Below are 19,061 nucleotides of genomic sequence, written 5' to 3'. Positions count from 1 at the left end.
CAATGAATGTGGACATGGTTTCCCCCAATCTAATCAAAGTTCTGAATTTCTAGATTTCTTCTTGGCTATTTTGGTCTAAAAAGAATATTCCCAGGTGATCTTGCCTCTTTACATAATAAGTCCTCTTTCCTAATTTTATGGTAATAAACACCTTGCACTCTCTCCAGAGGCCTGTGGTGCCCAGAATTGCTCACAATATTCCACTCATTTATACAAGTTCAGTATTTTTTATTAATTATTTTCATCTATTATTTATTAGTTCGCTGTGTATGCCTCCAATTATATCACTATATCTCATTCCTTTTCTAATATACTTGCTACTTATTGTGCCTGTATGTATGTATGTGTGTGTGCGCGCGCGTGCGCGCGCACACACACACACACACACACCAAATTTCTCAGTTGTTTTCTTCCAGTGAATGTTCTAAATTCTGTAATGCTATTTAAAGATGACCAAATTCTTCCAAAGACTTCAATCAGATTTTATAATACAAAAGAAGATCAATGTTTCATTCATCTCTGTCACTTTCTGTATACGACATGAGGAGATTGTTTTGCCAACATATAGGTGCTTCATTCCTTTGTGCAATGTTTCTGGCAATACACATCTGTGTTAATGAACAGTGAAGTTATTCTGAAAGCAATTAAGCTGTGGGCTTGCTTATCAGCTGTAAGTTAGCTCATAGTTTTCATTGTGCAAGCTGTCACCACAAGTGGGAGTCAGGTTGTACCAGGATGAGAGCTGCCAGCAGGAATTGGGTCATTGCGCTATTGAGTTGAGCTATTGGGTTACTAATTGGCATTTAGCTACATCTTTTGCACCACCCTTCCTGCTCCCATATACCCTTGCTCCCCTACCCTAAGTTCAACTCCTTCACCTTCCCTTATTCATCACTAGTTTTGGTCATAAGCTGTTTAAAGTTGGATATTCTCACTTATTGGGATTGGTTTACATGTAATGACTGTGGATAGATCCAATGTTTATTTCTGTTGTAGATAGAATAGATATAATCTAGATTTGACTCTTTTTGAAGGCACAAAAATGGTTAAATTTAAGCAGTAAAACTGAAGAAAACAAAATATGCCACTTTTGATCAGTTTTACTCAGTTCTTCTTAGTTACGTCTTTATAGGGAATATCTTAAAATTATTGTCTCTTTTAGAAATTATGTAGTTTCATTTTTATCCTCGATTTAGAATGACTTGGATTTGCAGTGCATTTTTTTGAATATTCTTAATTTTTTTTCATCCTTGTCCAGTTTTCAAACTAGAACTAAAAATTTGTGAATAAAATATCAGCTGGCTAATTAATGATTAAGGCATTGCTTAAATATTTTGTAAATTCATAATAATATGTAGATCAATGTGTTTCATGACTAGCTTTAACCATCTCTTGGCTAATCTGTTACTTGCAATAATATACAGAAATATTCTGATGAACGTTGGAAATACGCAGAGTGAAAAATATGTGTGGTCGGTTTTAGAGACGTTCTGCTTTTCAATTTACTTTTTACATTAAATATAAATGGACATTTAAAGGCATTTGTTTCTTTCAGGAAGTTTTGAAGTTGCTTCAACAAACTCAGCAGTTGCTACAACGACAGGAACTGGCACTAGGCAGAGCTGAGACTGAGCTGAAATACTTTGGAGAGAAGCGTCAGGTCAGAATGTCACACGTTGCGAAATTCCATAACAGAGCTTTCTGGTTAATTGTTCATGGATGTTGAGAGGGAGGCACGGTAGAGTAGTGGTTAGTGCAATCGCTTTACAGTGCCAATAATACCAATTAGATTTTGATTCCTACTGCTGTCTATAATTCTCCCCATGATCATGTGGATGTTCTCTGGGTGCTCCCATTTCCTCCTGCTTTCCAAGGTTGTATGGTTAGGTATAGTAAGTTGTGTGTGCATGCTATGTCAGCACTGAAAGCATGGCGACACTTGCGGGCTGCCCCCAGCACAACAGACGCAAAATGATGTTTGAATATACATGAGACAAATAAAGCTATTCTTTAATCTTTAACATTTTTATACATCTCCAAACATCCTCCTCTATCTTAGAGTAATCAGTGCTGGAGAGCATAATTCTGAGTCAGAGCTATTTTCATCAGTCTTCTCACCTATGAGATCATTCATTTCAGGTTATAATTTATTTCTTCTATTTTTAATTTGTAAAATGGTCACTAACATAAAACTAAACTAACCTCTTTGCATTAAAAGTAAATGCTATTTACTGAAAGTTTATTTCTTTGAATGTCAGAGTTGGGTGTCATTAGATTCTGGTCAGATCAGGACTGTCACTGAAGAGTTGGGTCAGGATTGTTGGTGGGAGTTATGTGGGTTGAGGCTGTCACTGGGAGTTCAGTTGAAGCAAGGCTGCTGACAGATATCAGTTCTATTCCTGTCTGAGCTCATTTAAATATATATATTCCTTTTATTCTTTGCTTTCTAGGTTTTGTTATTTATTTTAGAGGTGGGAGATGTCTGGCAGGCAAACCTTGCAATTCTGGAGTGTAACTTTGATGAAAAATATAATTAGAAGAGACTTAATTAAAAAATCTTGGGATGTGTCCAGAATATAGGATACAATTAGTTGTGGATTCATATCTTGTACAGGTCATGGGTTAAATCAGTAGAGATTATTTTTTCAAGCACCAGAATTAATTAGAGTAAATGTAGCAGAGTTGAAAGAATATAAGGGGCACTCTCCTTGAAAGGATGATTACAAAGTGATTACAAAGGCAATTGAATCTCTATTAGACCAAGCTTTGCTGATCATTTCTCGACTTTAGCTATAATAACAACACTATGTCATAAGATCTTTTTAACTTATAATGTTATGATTAAACCAAATGGTATATGTTAAGTCTTACAGCTCCAAAAACCAATGCTATCTAAAGTTGAGTGTAAATGCAAACAGGGCTTTTCCACTGAGGTTTGGTGAGACTAGAACTAGCGATCATAGGTTAAGGGTGAAAGGCGAAATATTTAAGATGTTCCTGAGGGGGAACTCCTTCACTCAGAGGGTGGTGAGGGAGTGAAATGAGCTGCCTGTGGAAGTGGTGGATATAGGTTCAATTGTAATATATAAGAGAATTTTGGATAGGTACATGGATAGGAGGTGTATGGAAGACTGTGGTTCTGGCGTGGGTCAATGGGATTAGGCAGAATGACAGTTCGGCATAGATAGATGGGCCATTTGTTACTATGTGCGTACATAATTAAGAACTTCAGTTCCCATTGTGCAATGAGGGCGGATAACCTGGAACAGGAAGTGATGTTGGTGAGCTAGTCACAGGCGCTTGTGTCGAGCTGAAACCATTGCTGGAGTGTACCAAATAAAGATGTGTTAGTTGTTACCTACAGCATTTGTCTTTAGTAAGAACAAACATAACATGGTGTCAGAAGTCGGCATGAGGTCTAAGTGCGGAGTGTAAATGAATACCATGAGCAACTAAGAAAGAGACGCTACTTCCAATGAAGAGAAAAAACTGAGTATGAAAGACAGTGAGTGAGGTTGGCCAAGGAGGCAACAGATCCAGGAGTTCATCGGATCCACTAAAAGAGATTCGGGGGTGGGGGGGAGAGGAGGGGGAGGAAAGAGAGAGAGAGAGAGGGAGGGAGGGGGAGAGAGAGGGGGAGCAGAAGGAGGAAAAGGAAGAGGAGGAGGAGAAGAAGAAGAAGACGACAAACTCGTAATGGATGAGCTAAGTCAGGTATGATATTGTGGCCATCACAGACACCCGGCTAAAAGATGCATGTCTCTGGGTGCTGAACGTCCAAGGATACACGGTGTATCGGAAGGATAGGAAGGTAGGCAGAGGGGGAGGCGTGGCTTTATTGGTAAGAAATGATATTAAATCATTAGAAAGAGGTGATATAGGATCAGAAGGTGCAGAATCTTTATGGGTTGAGATAAGAAATTGCAGGGGTAAAAGGACCCTGATGGCAGTGATTTATAGGCCTCCAAACAGCTGCAGGGATGTGGACTACAAATTACAACAGGAAATAGAAAAGGCTTGTCAGAAAGGCAGTGTTATGATAATTGTGGGGGATTTTAACATGCGAGTGGATTGGGAAAATCAGATCGGCACTGGATCTCAAGAGAGAGAATTTGTAGAATGTCTGCGAGATGGCTTTTTAGAACAGCTTGTTGTTGAGCCCACTAGGGGGTCGGCTGTACTGGATTGGGTATTGTGTAATGAACCGGAGGTGATTAGAGAGATTGAGGTGAAAGAACCCTTAGGAGGCAGTGATCATAACATGATTGAGTTCACTGTGAAATTAGAAAAAGAGAAGCTGAAATCTGATGTGTCGGTATTTCAGTGGAGTAAAGGAAATTACAGTGGCATGAGAGAGGAACTGGCCAAAGTTGACTGGAAAGGGACACTAGCGGGAAGGACGGCAGAGCAGCAGTGGCTGGAGTTTATGCGAGAAGTGAAGAAGGTGCAAGACAGGTATGTTCCAAAAAAGAAGAAATTTTCGAATGCAAAAAGGGTGCAACCATCGTTGACAAGAGAAGTCAAAGCCAAAGTTAAAACAAAGGAGAGGGCATACAAGGAAGCAAAAATTAGTGGGAAGACAGAGGATTGGGAAGTTTTTAAAACTTTACAAAAGGAAACCAAGAAGGTCATTAAGAAGGAAAAGATTAACTATGAAAGGAAGCTAGCAAATAATATCAAAGAGGATACTAAAAGCTTTTTCAAGTATATAAAGAGTAAAAGACAGGTGAGAGTAGTTATAGGACCGATAGAAAATGATGCTGGAGAAATCGTAATGGGAGATAAGGAGATGGCAGAGGAACTGAACGAGTATTTTGCATCAGTCTTCACTGAGGAAGACATCAGCAGTATACCAGACACTCAAGGGTGGCAGGGAAGAGAAGTGTGCGCAGTCACAATTACGACAGAGAAAGTACTTAGGAAGCTGAATAGTCTAAAGGTAGATAAATCTCCCGGACCAGATGGAATGCACCTGCGTGTTCTGAAGGAAGTAGCTGTGGAGATTGCGGAGGCATTAGCGATGATCTTTTAAGAGTTGATAGATTCTGGCATGGTTCCAGAGAACTGTAAGATTGCAAATGTCACTCCGCTATTTAAGAAGGGGGCAAGGAAGCAAAAAGGAAATTATAGACCTGTTAGCTTGACGTTGGTGGTTGGGAAGTTGTTGGAGTCGATTGTCAAGGATGAGGTTACAGAGTACCTGGAGGCATATGACAAGATAGGCAGAACTCAGCATGGATTCCTTAAAGGAAAATCCTGCTTGACAAACCTATTACAATTTTTTGAGGAAATTACCAGTAGGCTAGACAAGGGAGATGCAGTGGATGTTGTATATTTGGATTTCCAGAAGGCCTTTGACAAGGTGCCACACATGAGGCTACTTAACAAGATAAGAGCCCATGGAATTACGGGAAAGTTACATACGTGGATAGAGCATTGGCTGATTGGCAGGAAACAGAGAGTGGGAATAAAGGGATCCTATTCTGGTTGGCTGCCAGTTACCAGTGGTGTTTCGCAGGGGTCCATGTTGGAGCCGCTTCTTTTTACATTGTACATCAACGATTTGGATTATGGAATAGATGGCATTATGGCTAAGTTTGCTGAAGATACGAAGATAGGTGGAGGGGCCGGTAGTGCTGAGGAAACAGAGAGTCTGCAGAGAGACTTGGATAGATTGGAAGAATGGGCAGAGAAGTGGCAAATGAAGTACAATGTTGGAAAGTGTATGGTTATGCACTTTGGCAGAAATAATAAACGGGCAGACTATTATTTAAATGGGGAAAGAACTCAAAGTTCTGAGATGCAATGGGACTTGGGAGTCCTTGTACAGGATACCCTTAAGGTTAACCTCCAGGTTGAGTCGGTAGTGAAGAAGGCGAATGCAATGTTGGCATTCATTTCTAGAGGAATAGAGAATAGGAGCAGGGTTCCGGGAATGAGCGGGTTAACGTATGAGGAACATTTGTCCGCTCTTGGACTGTATTCCTTGGAGTTTAGAAGAATGAGGGGAGACCTCATAGAAACATTTTGAATGTTGAAAGGCATGGACAGAGTAGATGTGGCAAAGTTGTTTCCCATGATGGGGGAGGCTAGTACAAGAGGGCATGACTTAAAGATTGAAGGACACCCATTCAGAACAGAAATGTGAAGAAATTTTTTTAGTCGGAGGGTGGTGAATCTACGGAATTTGTTGCCATGGGCGGCAGTGGAGGCCAAGTCATTGGGTGTATTTAAGGCAGAGATTGATAGGTATCTGAGTAGCCAGGGCATCAAAGGTTATGGTGAGAAGGCGGGGGAGTGGGACTAAATGGGAGAATGGATCAGCTCATGATAAAATGGCGGAGCAGACTTGATGGGCTGAATGGCCGACTTCTGCTCCTTTGTCTTATGGCTTATGGTCTAAGTCCTCCCTCACCTATACAGTTTATTGGCAATCTAACTGATAATAGCAATTCAATATGTATTTAGCAGCAAATAGAGTTGAAAAGGCAGATGAAAAATTGAAGGTGTCTATCTTTTTACACATAATTGACGAAGATGGTTTGGACATCAACAACCCCTTTCAAATTGATGGGACAGTTTTTACATTGGACATTGATAACAAAATTTGAAGAGCGTTTTTTTCTCAAGTAAAAACATCATGTTTGAAAGATACAAGTTCTTTTCCTGTGACTAGAAACAAAGTGTTTCCTTTGACCAATACAAAGCTGAGCTTCACACACTGAGTAAGTCCTGTGAGTTTGGAGATTCTTCAAATTATGAGCTCAAAGAAAGATTGCTTCATGAAAGAGATTTCATTCTGGAAAAAGCCATGGGTATGTGTAGGGCAATGGATACCACATGACCAGAAGCCAAGGAGCTGCACAGGGTGAAAACAACAGTGCATGCTGTGAAAACAGAGGGGCGGAGCACAACTTGTTTCCCAAAGCAGAACAGCATAGCAAAGATGTAGCCTCAAACAGCAAATGTGGAGGTAGGCGTATTCCAAAGATGTGTCCTGCTTATGGAAAGTCCTGCAATAATTGTGGGAAGAAGAATCATTTTCCAAAGTGCTGCAAAGCTGGGGCTTCCAAGAGAAAGGTGCACACTGTTGCTTAGGAAATGGAGGAACTCTTAGTAGGTTCTCTACAGACTGCATGTGGTGATAAAACGGAATGGATTGTTCTAGTGGCTGTCAATGAGACAGTAATTCGTTCAAGCTTGACACTGGAGCCCAGTTAAATTTGTTGTCCATGGCTGATTATAAGACTTTTAAAGTAAAGAGCAAGATTCACCCAGTGAAGTTAAAAATGACAGGCTATACTGGTGAGAACATCCCAGTAAAAGGGGGCATAAGGGGCAGCACCGAAACACACAACTGCTGGTTGTAGAAGAGTGAGTACAGCCAATATTAGGTCTGAGTACATGTGGAAAAACTCAACCTGGTGGCTTCACAGACCAAAGAGAATCACGACACTCAGGGAAGAGTACACAGATGTCTTTAAGGAGCTCGGATGCTTACCTGATGTAACTCAAGAAACTTGTTACAGCATCCATGAGGGCTCCAGAGAGGTTATGCAAGAGATGCACAAGAATTCCACTTTCCATAGACATCTATACTAGCTACACCAGCATGATAGTCAGAATGCCAGTGATAAACATAGTGATCATAATGAAGAAATTGCTAGTCTTGCTTCTACATTGTGCAGCTTTGATTCAAAATCTGTCTCTCCATCTTCCAGTTAAAGACTGGAAATCAAAAATATCTCCACAATCCTGTCGGAAGTTGAAGATGAAAAATAAAAAGAAAGATGGGGAGACCATACAGATCACAAGGTCAGAACAACAGCACCAGTTCAGCACCAATGAACAGGAAGAGTTCCTATCAGTGATACACAGCCCAAAAGAAGGAGCTCTGTGAATTGAGACAGAATCAGTTGGAGCTTGTGCAAAGGCTCACTGATCACTTGGATGTAGTCCAGGGCTCCATTATAAGGCACGTGGAGTGAATTATGGTCACACAGCAAGAACAAGGACAGAGACAAACAGTTAGGATCTTGGCAGAAGGGTGTGAAAGAAATTAGCATGTTGATCAGAGTTCTCAAAAATACACTAACATTAACGCAGCAAATGAAAGCAAGGCATCTGTGGAAACAAACAGCAGACCAAGAAAGATCATTAAACCACCACAGAGATGGTTTGAAAGTAGCTGAGTGAATAAGGACTGTATTTGTTCATAACAATGTGTTGGAAAGCATTATTGTTTCCTGCAGTTTATGAGGACATTGCTTTGTGCTTGTTTTTTCTTTAAAGGGGGAAATTGTTTTATTATGTGTGTATGTAATAAAGAACTTGGGTTCCCAATATACAATGCAGGCAGTTCACCTGGAACCGGGAGTGACGATGGTGAGCTGGTTGCACACATTTATGTCAAGCTGAAGCCATTGCTGGAGTGTCCTGAATAAAGATGTGCTAGTTGTTACCCATGCTGTTTGTCTTTAGTAAGAACAACCAATACAGGCCAAAGGACCTGTTTCTGTGCTGTGGTGCTCTATGATTCTATGATTCCATGATCCTAAGCTCTTCCAATTGTGGTATCATGAGTATCCCCAATTTTAGTTGCTCCATCACTAGAGAAATACTTTATCTTTGTTAAGAACCTAAACTGTGGTGGCTTCATTTTATGCAGTAAGTTGATTATAAAACAAGTAATGGCAGACCAAGACACAGGACATATGAACCCTTTCAGAAAGGCAGAAGATGAATATTAGGTACCTGGGACTTGCAGATAAATGAAAGAGAAAGCGGTTGTTGATTTTGTGAGTATTTTAAATATTTGTCCAATGTTTTGAAAATGGTAGTCCTATTGGAGACAATATTTCTATTGTTAAATGGATTGAAACTCTGTCACAAATTTTCTCTGCTTTGCTTTCATGCATTATTTTTCTTTGATCAATGTAATTTCTTGCTTGGAGGTTGGAACAAAATCAACTTTGTGGCAAAATTCTATAGTTGAGTCACATTGATCCATGAAGAACCGTTAATGATTACCGTGCTGATAAACAACTTTGCTGTCAATGTCAGTAAGACCAAGGGATTGATTGTGGACTTCACGAAGGGGAAGTTGAGGGAACATGTATGAGGGATCAGCAGTGGAAAGGGTGAACAGTTGCAAGCTCCTGGGTGTCCTGAAGATCTATCCTGGGCCCAAAGTATTGATTCAATTACAAAGGAAGCACAACAATGGCTATACTTCACTAGGTGTTTGAGGAGACTTGGTATGTCACTGAAGAAATTCATAATGTGGAGAGTAATCTGACTGGTTGCATCACCGTCTGGTATGGAGGAGTAACTGCACAGGATCAGAATCAGCTGCAGAAAATTGTAAAATCAGCCAGCTCCATCATGGTCACTAGACTCCCCAGCACCGAAAACACCTTTTGCCTGACGAAGGTGGCATCCATCTATAAGGGCCCCCCATCACTCAGGACATTCCCTCTTCGAATTGTTGCTACTATTAAGGAGGATAGTACAGGAGACTGAAGACACACACTCAATGTTTCAGGAATAGCTTCTTCCCCTCTGCCTTCATGGACAATGAGGCCATGTACGCCTCCTCGCTATTTAAAAAAAAATTCTTTTTTTGCTCCCTTTTGCACAACATATAAGGTATTTATATATATATATGTTGTAATTTTTTTTCATTATTATGTATGTATTGCAATGTACTGCTGCTGCAAAACAACCAATTTCATGACATATGCCAGTGATGTTAATTCTGATTCTGAAATATTAGACCTGTCATTTTGTGAGCCAATTCCTTATCATTCTTAAAAAGGAGAAAAGGTGGAAGCATCAAGCAACAACTGTAGAAGGAGAAATTGAATTGATATTTAAAGTCAAAGACCCTTTAAAGACTCCCAGAAAGAGAGAAATAACTTGGTTTAAATTGCACAGTGGTTGTGAGAGGGGTGGATTGGACAAAGGAAGTATCTCTGATGAGGCAAGGCTGGGGTTGCTATGGGGATAAGCTATAAATAACATCATCTGGCTGATGAGTTGATGGGGGCAGTTAGAGAAAATTTAAACAAAGCAAAATAAAAGCTACAAAACGATGGCTGTTTGAAAGTGAGAACACAAACAACATACATTGTGAAATGTAGAGTTAATAATATGTCTACAAGGTTGGGCCATGTGAATGGACAGTGAAAAGTATGAAAAAAATATCAAAGTTGGACTGGTTAGTTTTGTTACAGATTGAGAAAGAGAGTTGCCAGAAATAGAATTCAGTGGACTGAGAAGAAGAGTTACCTGAAATTATAGAATTCAGTCTTGGGTGTGGAAGAATGCAAAGTGTTCTTGCGCAAGCCTCTTCTGGGGCTACTCGTTATTCTCAGGTGCACACATAGTTGTTTGTCTGAGTGACTGTAAGTTTGACTGTATTGAAGTGGTAGTCCTGTACACATTTTGATGCCATATTGTATAAACATTCTTCAGGCTCAGTAATTGGGATGCGCCCAGCTGAGGGATAAAATGTGTACTCCATAGCAATGATCAAAAACTCCACTTTCTCAGAAGATTATTTTCAATAAATTTCTGTGCATATGATTTTAGGTTGACCACAAAAATGTTTTTTTTTGTTGGATTTAAGAAAAATCTTATTTTGTGATGCATGTGATTTTTATCTTTCGTGTCTGTGCTTATCCATGCTCATGTACAGTGGTGTGCAAAAGTTTGGGCACCCCTGGTCAAAATTTCTGTTACTGTACTGTGAATAGCTAAGCGAATAAAAGGTGAACTGATTTCCAAAAGGCATAAAGTTAAAGATGACACATTAATATTTTAAGCAAGAAAACTTTTTTATTTTCATCTTTTACAGTTTCAAAATAACAAAAAAGGATAAGGGCCCGAAGCAAAAGTTTGGGCACCCTGCATGGTCAGTACTTAGTAACGCCCCCTTTGGCAAGTATCACAGCCTGTAAATGCTTTTTGTAGCCAGCTAAGAGTCCTTCAATTCTTGTTTGGGGGATTTTCGCTCATTCTTCCTTGCAAAAGGCTTCTAGTTCTGTGAGAATCTTGGGTCGTCTTGCATGCACTGGTCTTTTGAGGTCTATCCACAGATTCTCGATGATGTTTAGGTCAGAGGACTGTGAGGGTCATGGCAAAACCTACAGCTTGTGCCTCTTGAGGTAGTCCATTGTGGATTTTGAGGTGTGCTTAGGATCATTATCCTGTTGTAGAAGCCGTCCTCGTTTCATCTTTGGCTTTTTTACAGACGGTGTGATGTTTGCTTCCAGAATTTGCTGGTATTTAATTGAATTCATTCTTCCCTCTACCAGTAAATGTTCCCCGTGCCACTGGCTGTAACACAAGCCCAAAGCATTATCGATCCACCCCCGTGCTTAACAGTTGAAGAGGGGTTCTTTTCATGAAATTCTGCACCCTTTCTTCTCCAAATATACCTTTGTTCATTGCGGCCAAAAAGTTCTATTTTAACTTCATCAGTTCACAGGACTTGTTTCCAAAATGCATCAGGCTTGTTTAGATGTTCCTTTGAACCTGTTGAATAGAACTTTTTGACTGTAATGAGAAAAAAGGGTGCAGAATTTTATGAAAAGAACCCCTCTCCAACTGTTAATCAGGGGGGGGGTGGATTGATCATGCTTTGGGCTTGTGTTTTGGTTTTTCAATACTCGATAGGTTTCAGTGAGATTCCCCTCCTGCCCTATCCTTATTCGTCTAAACTCCAGCAAGTACAGGCCTAGAGTGATCAAATGCTTTTCCTGCCCACTTCTTTATCCTGGGTACATACAAGTCCTGCAGTGATGGTAGATTTGAACTATGCTTTCATATAGCTTAGTTATTTAAATACTGGTGTATTCTATATGTATTCTATAGATGCTGCCTGGCCTGCTGAGTTCCTCCCACATTTTGTGTGCTTTGCTTGGATTTCCAGCATCTACAGGTTTTCTCTTCTAGATCCAAAAGATTTGCCACAGTGACACATAGAACATAGACTTTTACAGCACAGTATGGGCCCTTTGGCCCACAATACCATTCTGACCTTTTAACCTACTAGATGAGAGCAAGTTGTGTAAGTGGTGGAAACCCTACAACTTTTTAAAGCAGGCCAGAATTTTCACCCACTGCATGTTTTATTGCAGTTGGAAGTGCAACTGTAAATACTTTTAACTGAAGAGAAATCATTGGATTTTGGTAGAAAAAATTAATACTAAATCAAGTTAATATTTTTATGTAATTGGAAACAGAGCCTTCTTACTTATGACATAATGTTTTTTAACATCCACAAAATAAGTTGTCAGAAACTATAGATGTTTGTTTTCTGACTTTGTTTTGGTGACAGTTAGGACCTACTGAGAAAAAGCATGAGCTCTTACCTCTATCTCTTCTCCACAAAGCAATCTCAAACCATACAGTAATTTTATCTGGCAGATTGTTTTGTTGAGTTGAGCTGAAAGGAAAATTGTCTAGAAATCAGAAGTAATCCTTCTCTGGTGTGTAAATGTAGGCTGCATTGTGCTGTAGAGCACTAATGTACACTTTCATTTCCCAAAAAATAAGATTTGGACAATGGTATGTGAAAAGACGAACTGTGCTTTCAGGTTAACACACCAATTCTCTTTGGGATCCCAATGAAAAATGAACTGCTCTTAACGACTCCCATGCTCCAAGTGGCTTCAAGCCACTGTGGCTAATTAGCCAGTCAACCAGACCAGTGTTTGCTGCATCTGGGTAAAATAAAATGGCTGCAATTGGAAAAGGAGCTCCAGTAAATTGTTTAACATTATGTTTGCCATTCAAAAGTAAAGCTGGTATAGACCTAGTGTAGCACACACAAAATGCAAGAAATTGTGACACAGCACTTCCTCGAATTGACATCTTATTCCCAAAGCCTGCATGATGTGCTCCTGATTTTATTATGAGTCACTAATGACAATGGTGGGTTTCTGTCAAAAGATGCAACCTAGTATAGCAGTGGAAGAGTGGGTGCTGCTTGACCCATGACATCATTATCTGCTTGGCTGAGATGTGCAATCTTTGGCCACACTAAGATGATTTCATCATATTGTCACTGGACTGTCCATTTCTCAGAAATAAGTCAACCCGAAACTGATCACTGCTTTGTTCCAACATATACTAAATGACTTGTATAATTTTACTTGCACAAGTATTGGGAGCAAATGGGTCCAATTTCTAGGCAAGAGGTAATGCAATTATATTATGGTGTCCACAGTCTCAGGTTGTTGTCTGAAGAGTAGACATGATTATAATGAGCAATATGTAATTCATACCTGCTCAGAAACAAGATAAGATAGCAGCTTTCCTCAATGTAATATTAACTAGCTTTAGTCCTGCTTGAGAAATCAACTACTGAAACCTGCATCCTTATTTTTATTACTTCTGGACTAATTATTAGTGTCTAGAATCCCATATTCAATAGATTTGAGGCCATATAAATCCCATCTTTCTATTGACTATCCACATTACCAAACTAATCCATCACCTTTATCAGCTTCTAATTCACCAGTTCCCAAACTTAAAATTCTTTGTGTTCAAATTCTTCATTGATGTGATCCTTATTTCTTTTTCCCACTTAAGCAGATTTCCACTGTCTCACAAGTTTGTGAGAAATCTTGTGCTTTTCAAAATATAAACTTCTGCATGTGTTTTCCATTCAATATTGCTAGCTGCAACTTCAGCTATGCGAGTCTGAAATTTTGGAATCCCCGCTCCCTTTCCCTTCTTCAGCTCCCCCCAAATCCTCGCTACTGGTGTAAGTTTTATTTACCTCTGAAAAATCACTGACTCCAAGTTAGTTTTTGTCTTGCCACTCTCTGGTAATGCATTTTGTATAAATTTTCTGTGTGAAGGGTGTTATATAAATGCAAGTTACTGTCCAACTTGATCCTGGTTAAGGATATAAACTTTCCCAGTTTGGAAGAACAGAATTTCTGTTTAGGGATTTGCCAAAGTTTGCGATGGGTATGATGGAACTGTCTGAGATAGTAGATTGTCTCGTACAGAAAAAGAACAGAAGTTGAGGATTTGATATTAAAAAATACATGCTGTGCTATAACTACAGACCTGGAAAATGTATACCTTTCAAGAAAAATAAGGAGTGTAATATCTGTACTCTCAAACTATTTCTCCATAAATAGCTACTGTCATCGTCCCTAATTAGTGCTTATTCTTCATCCTGGTTTAAAAACAATGGGTAACTATTAAAAGGTAAACTAGGTTACCAATTTTGGCGCACCATGATGCTAATACAGACAATATCGATGAGTGGTTCAGTAATTCTTATTTTTGCACAGCATATTCTGTGTTAACATATTTTAATCTCTTAATAGCTAAATTTGTGGTACTACTTTGATTAGTGGTGGAAGAGAAAATTGCTTGATTTTAAAATTCTTAAAAACTGTCACATTGGTGGTCCATTATCCAAATTAATTTCACCGTTTTTTCAAAAAATCTGGAAATATGGAGGAGTGCTCAGATCTGGTTCATTTCCCATTATTGCATACCTGTTTAATAGAATTACTTTCTCTATATTTAGTGAATCATCTCAAAAACATTCAAAGCATTTACCCTTGAGCGCATCTTAACATAAGCAGTGCTTTTAATCACATTGTATAGTTAGAACTCCATTTACATTATATAAGGTCTCTGTCACTCTTTTAAGATTTATACTGAGATTCAATGCACTTTCAACACAGTTCTTTAAATCACTCTTTTTGTTTTAGTTTTTAAAATATATTGTAAGCAAATGTTTGCCTTAGCACCTGAGATGCAAAAGACTTACAAATGTAAAATTATAGCAGAATAATTTGGAATGGCAAATTGTCCACATATGAGATTTAACGAAATGCAGAAATGTTGAAAGTGTCCAGTACTGTACAAAAGTCTTAAGCACAATAATATAGCTAGGGTACCTAAGACTTTTGCACAGTACTGTATATTTTACCTTTCCAGTTACCACATAACACTTAATACTAAGCTAATACAAAGCAAAGTAATCTTATTTCTGTTTCCCAACCACATTCATATTCTAATCAATATACAGTACTGTGCAAAAGTCTTAGGCATCTTAAGACTTTTGTACGGTCGTGTATATCACCCTTCTCAATGAAGTGAGGTAGCCTGCTTGAGAAATATTTCTGATGCTATAAATTGCAAAAGTTTAAGTTTGAAAATTATAACCATGTGTAGATGAAATATTAATCACAAAAGATTCTGCAGATGCTGGAAATCCAGAGTAACACATGCAAAATGCTGGAGGAACTCTGCAGGTCAGGCAGCATCTATGGAAAGGAATAAAGAATCAACTATTAGGGCCAAGACTTGGTGTCCTCCAGCTTTTTGTATGTCTTACACTAAATGAAATTGTGGTATTGTTTCAAACTTCTTTTTGTTTAAGAAGTATTTCTTTGTCTCTTATGGCCAGAAGGACGCTTTTGCTTAAATGGAAAGATGTGGCCCCTCCTATTCACGCCCAATGGTTACATGATGTGATGTCATGTTTAAATTTAGAGAAGGGATGTTCAATCTTTGAATCTAATCAAGACTTTCAAACATTGTGGGGACCTTTTCTGAATTATTTTCAAAACCTTTGATTTGCTGTTAAAGCACAGATGATGACGAACAATCTTTTTTCTTTTTTTTTCCTACTAATCAGCTTCGGTCTTGGTAGTGGGTTAGATTTTTTTAATATAATAAAATTATTATTTTTCGATGTTACAAACTAATTGACGTATGAATATAGGGTAAGAAGTCTTTATACGTGATTTAGTTTAATGTATTGACATAAATTAATAAAAATATTGGAAAGAAGTATTTCTGAATACCCTGGGAATACATGCTGCTTACATTAAAGCAAACCGCTACATTAATGTATTTGTCTTGATGCTGCATTATCGTTAGGAATGACAGTTGCATTCAACCTCCGAGTATTTACAATGGCATTTTACAATTTCCCACAAGGAAACTGTTAATGAGGATGTATGAATTGTTAGGATGGCAGATTGGAGAAGATGTAGCAGCTGTAGACTAGCAATGATAGTTTTGTTCTTAAATTACTTTTTAACAAACTGGCAGGATTAAATAAACCGACCATTTTGCACTCTATTCATTATGACCTTGCACTGCCAGTAGGGTCCATGCATGAGAGCGAGAAATGACTTGAGATTTGGCTGATTTAAGTGCTGGGCCAGGTCAGGGTGTCATGGCCAGAGTAGAGATACAGACCGGTGTACAGCTCACTGCTCGGCGAGGTTTACTCGTTTGCGCTGAACTGAGGCTGTGGCCTGCAACAAATGGGCTCTTCAGTTAGCTGTAGTAATGACTGGCTTTGCGGCTGTGGACTCACTTCTGTGAACTTATAGTTCTGAATTTTTTTTTTTTTTTTGCTTATTTATATTGTTTGCACGATTTGATTTTTTTCTCTGCACATTGTGTTTGAGTTTCTTTTTAATGGGTTCTGTTAGGATCCTTTGTTTTATGGCTTCCTGTAAAGAGACGAATCTCAAGGCTGTATTTAGTAAACTTACTTTGATAATAAATGTAATTTATATTTTGAATTTTGGGTTCACTCATGTAGGGAGAGTTGCCTTCCTCCATTAGAAGCTAGAGCATACAAGATTTCTCCATTGACTTGGATTCTCAAGGCTTAAATTGTCATTCAACACCAATACTTCCTTTCCCCACAATTTTCTGTGAGCTACAACAAGGTTAAAACGTTGTGTATTTAATGTAAACAATTAAAATATGACATTTTAGGTGGGGTAATATGAAATGGGAAATATCATTGGTGTTGATATTGGATCTCCCATGCAGGTAACTGCTGGGGTCTGAAGTCATTAAATTTTTCCATCACATGAGTAAAGAATTTGCTGTACAGGTTAGATTAGGTAAAAGAGTAGTGTGTTCAATTAATTCACAGAAAGGAGCAGTTACATACAGCAGCAATAAAGATGTCTTAGGTAATTTCATTTATAAAGTAATATAATAAAGTCTATATTTTAGGGAGTGGTGTCTCAGAAAGGCAGCGTCCATTATTAAAGACCTCCAGCACCCAGGGCATGCCCTTTTCTCACTGTTACCATCAGGTGGGAGATACAGAAGCCTGAAGGCACACACTCAGCGATTCAGGAACAGCTTCTTCCCTTCTGCCATCTGATTCCTAAGTGGACTTTGAAGCTTCGGACACTACCTCACTTTTATTTAATATACAGTATTTCTGTTTTTGCACATTTTTAAATAATCTATTCAATATATGTAATTGATTTACTTTATTATTATGTTTTATTTTATTTATTATTATTATTTTTTTCTCTCTCTCTCTCTCTGCTGGATTATGTATTGCATTGAACTGCTGCTCTTAAGTTAACAAATTTCATGCCAGTGATAATAAACCTAATTCTGATTCTGATTCTGATTTAGCTTGTGAATCAGTGCTGGAGGGGAGTTCTGAGACTGGAACAAGCTAAGTTAAACTTTCAATGTCCTAACACAGGTGCATTACATGTTTAAGAATAAAACAACTTTGCCAAGGGCAAACTCTTTATAAAAATTAAACCAGCCTAAAAATGGAAATAGTGTGCAATTTCTTGCAGCGGTGTACCAATGTAGGAGAAACAGAAATGTAGGAAAAACCACTACCATCTTGTTCTCTGTGTGAGTTACCTCTTGGTGTTCCGGTTTCCTCACACATTCCAAAGACGTATGGGTTAGAAGGTTAATTGGGCATATGTGTGTAATTGGGTGGCACGTGTTCATTGGGCAGGAAGCTCTGGTAACTGAGCTGTACCTCTAAATAAAAATAAAAATAAAATAAGCAAGTAGAAATGTTGGACATGGGATTTGAATGCAGAACCAAAAAACTGCAGTACATATCATGAACCATTCCCTTTGGAATGAAGCCATACACGGAGCAGAACCCTGAACATGATAGCACTTTATACTAATCAAATACACAGAACAGAATATTGCAAATGCTGGATATCTAATAACTACATAGTTTATTTTGAAACTATGGAAGTTTGAAATTGGTCATATATTTGGATTTACATTTCAAACAAAACCATTTGTGAATTGATTGTTTAAGAAGATGTGGATAAATTATACAATATATTTTAAGGATTAATGTATATGGTTGGTGTTTAAACAGTTGTAACCACTAATTAAAATAATTTGAAATTGTCATTGTTAAGATATGCTTGGTGTGTAGAAACATAAACTGTAATGAAGCTGTATAGTTTTCCTGCTATGTAACTGCTTAAATTAATCAATGGAGAAGCCACGCAAAAATTGTAGTGTTTATAGTATTAATTACACTTTTAATTTGAAAGACACACCATTTTTATTCCACTTTTAATTTTTTTTGCTCACGGTGTATTAGATTAGTCCAATGTCTGTCTCTAATAACTCAGCTCAGCATTTTATATTGCTTATCCAAGCACATTGGAAGTTGCTCACTGAAACAGCAAGTTATAGCAGATGTGTTTATTATACCTATTACTGACATTGGTTTTATGAAAAGGCCATCATTTTTTCCCCCTATGTACTCCTCCAGGTTTCCATGAGCCAAGTCAGATGTACATTTCTTAAATTTGGTAGTTTGCTAATTTATGAAATTCATTGGCAACGTGGCAGATCAACTCTAATCTTTATTAGAGTACAATTCTATTAGAAGCAACACACAAGAGCTATGTGAGACCTACTCAAGAGCTACTGAGAGATCACGTAAGACTAAGAATGCCATATTAATTTTCTGGGGCAATTAATTTTATGGCAGGTTCTGGAAAGGGATAATGAGCTGCTCCAGAAGAAGGCAAAAGAAAATGAAGATAAAGTTCAGATTCTTGAGAGAGAAAATGAAAAGTCTACAGCTCAGTGGAAAAAGGAGGTAACAGGAATTAAAATAATACAAAATGTTTTAAATAATACAAAATATTTAATTTTTTAGATCATAGCTGCATTTATTACAAATGCCTAATAGTGAAAGCATTATAATATAGCCACCTTCAAATGTTATAGAGTCCTCCCATGGTTTCTTAACAGAT

The 19,061-nt window shown here is 38.2% G+C and overlaps 1 protein-coding gene across 12 annotated transcripts in view; it reads left to right on the top strand.

Annotated features, from left to right (window-relative positions):
* The window catches only part of LOC134353577 (coiled-coil domain-containing protein 73-like), a 157,364-nt gene that overhangs the window by 104,488 nt on the left and 33,815 nt on the right, over positions 1-19,061 (top strand). For 8 of the 12 annotated variants that reach the window (XR_010019640.1, XM_063061650.1, XM_063061648.1 and 5 more), the window contains 2 exons: positions 1,556-1,660; positions 18,794-18,904. Coding sequence is in view for 8 of the 12 variants with exons in the window: in XM_063061650.1 (XP_062917720.1) it covers positions 1,556-1,660; positions 18,794-18,904 (216 nt within the window). In the remaining 4 variants the exon portion in view is untranslated. Of the gene's footprint in view, positions 1-1,555; positions 1,661-18,793; positions 18,905-19,061 lie in introns of those variants that run through there. The other 4 variants (XM_063061644.1, XM_063061647.1, XM_063061652.1 and 1 more) reach the window with 3 other exon arrangements.

Source organism: Mobula hypostoma, chromosome 11 (assembly GCF_963921235.1).
Source record: "Mobula hypostoma chromosome 11, sMobHyp1.1, whole genome shotgun sequence".
NCBI lineage: Eukaryota > Metazoa > Chordata > Chondrichthyes > Myliobatiformes > Myliobatidae > Mobula > Mobula hypostoma.
Note: the sequence above shows the minus strand (reverse complement) of the source record. Positions and strands in the feature narration are given on the sequence as shown.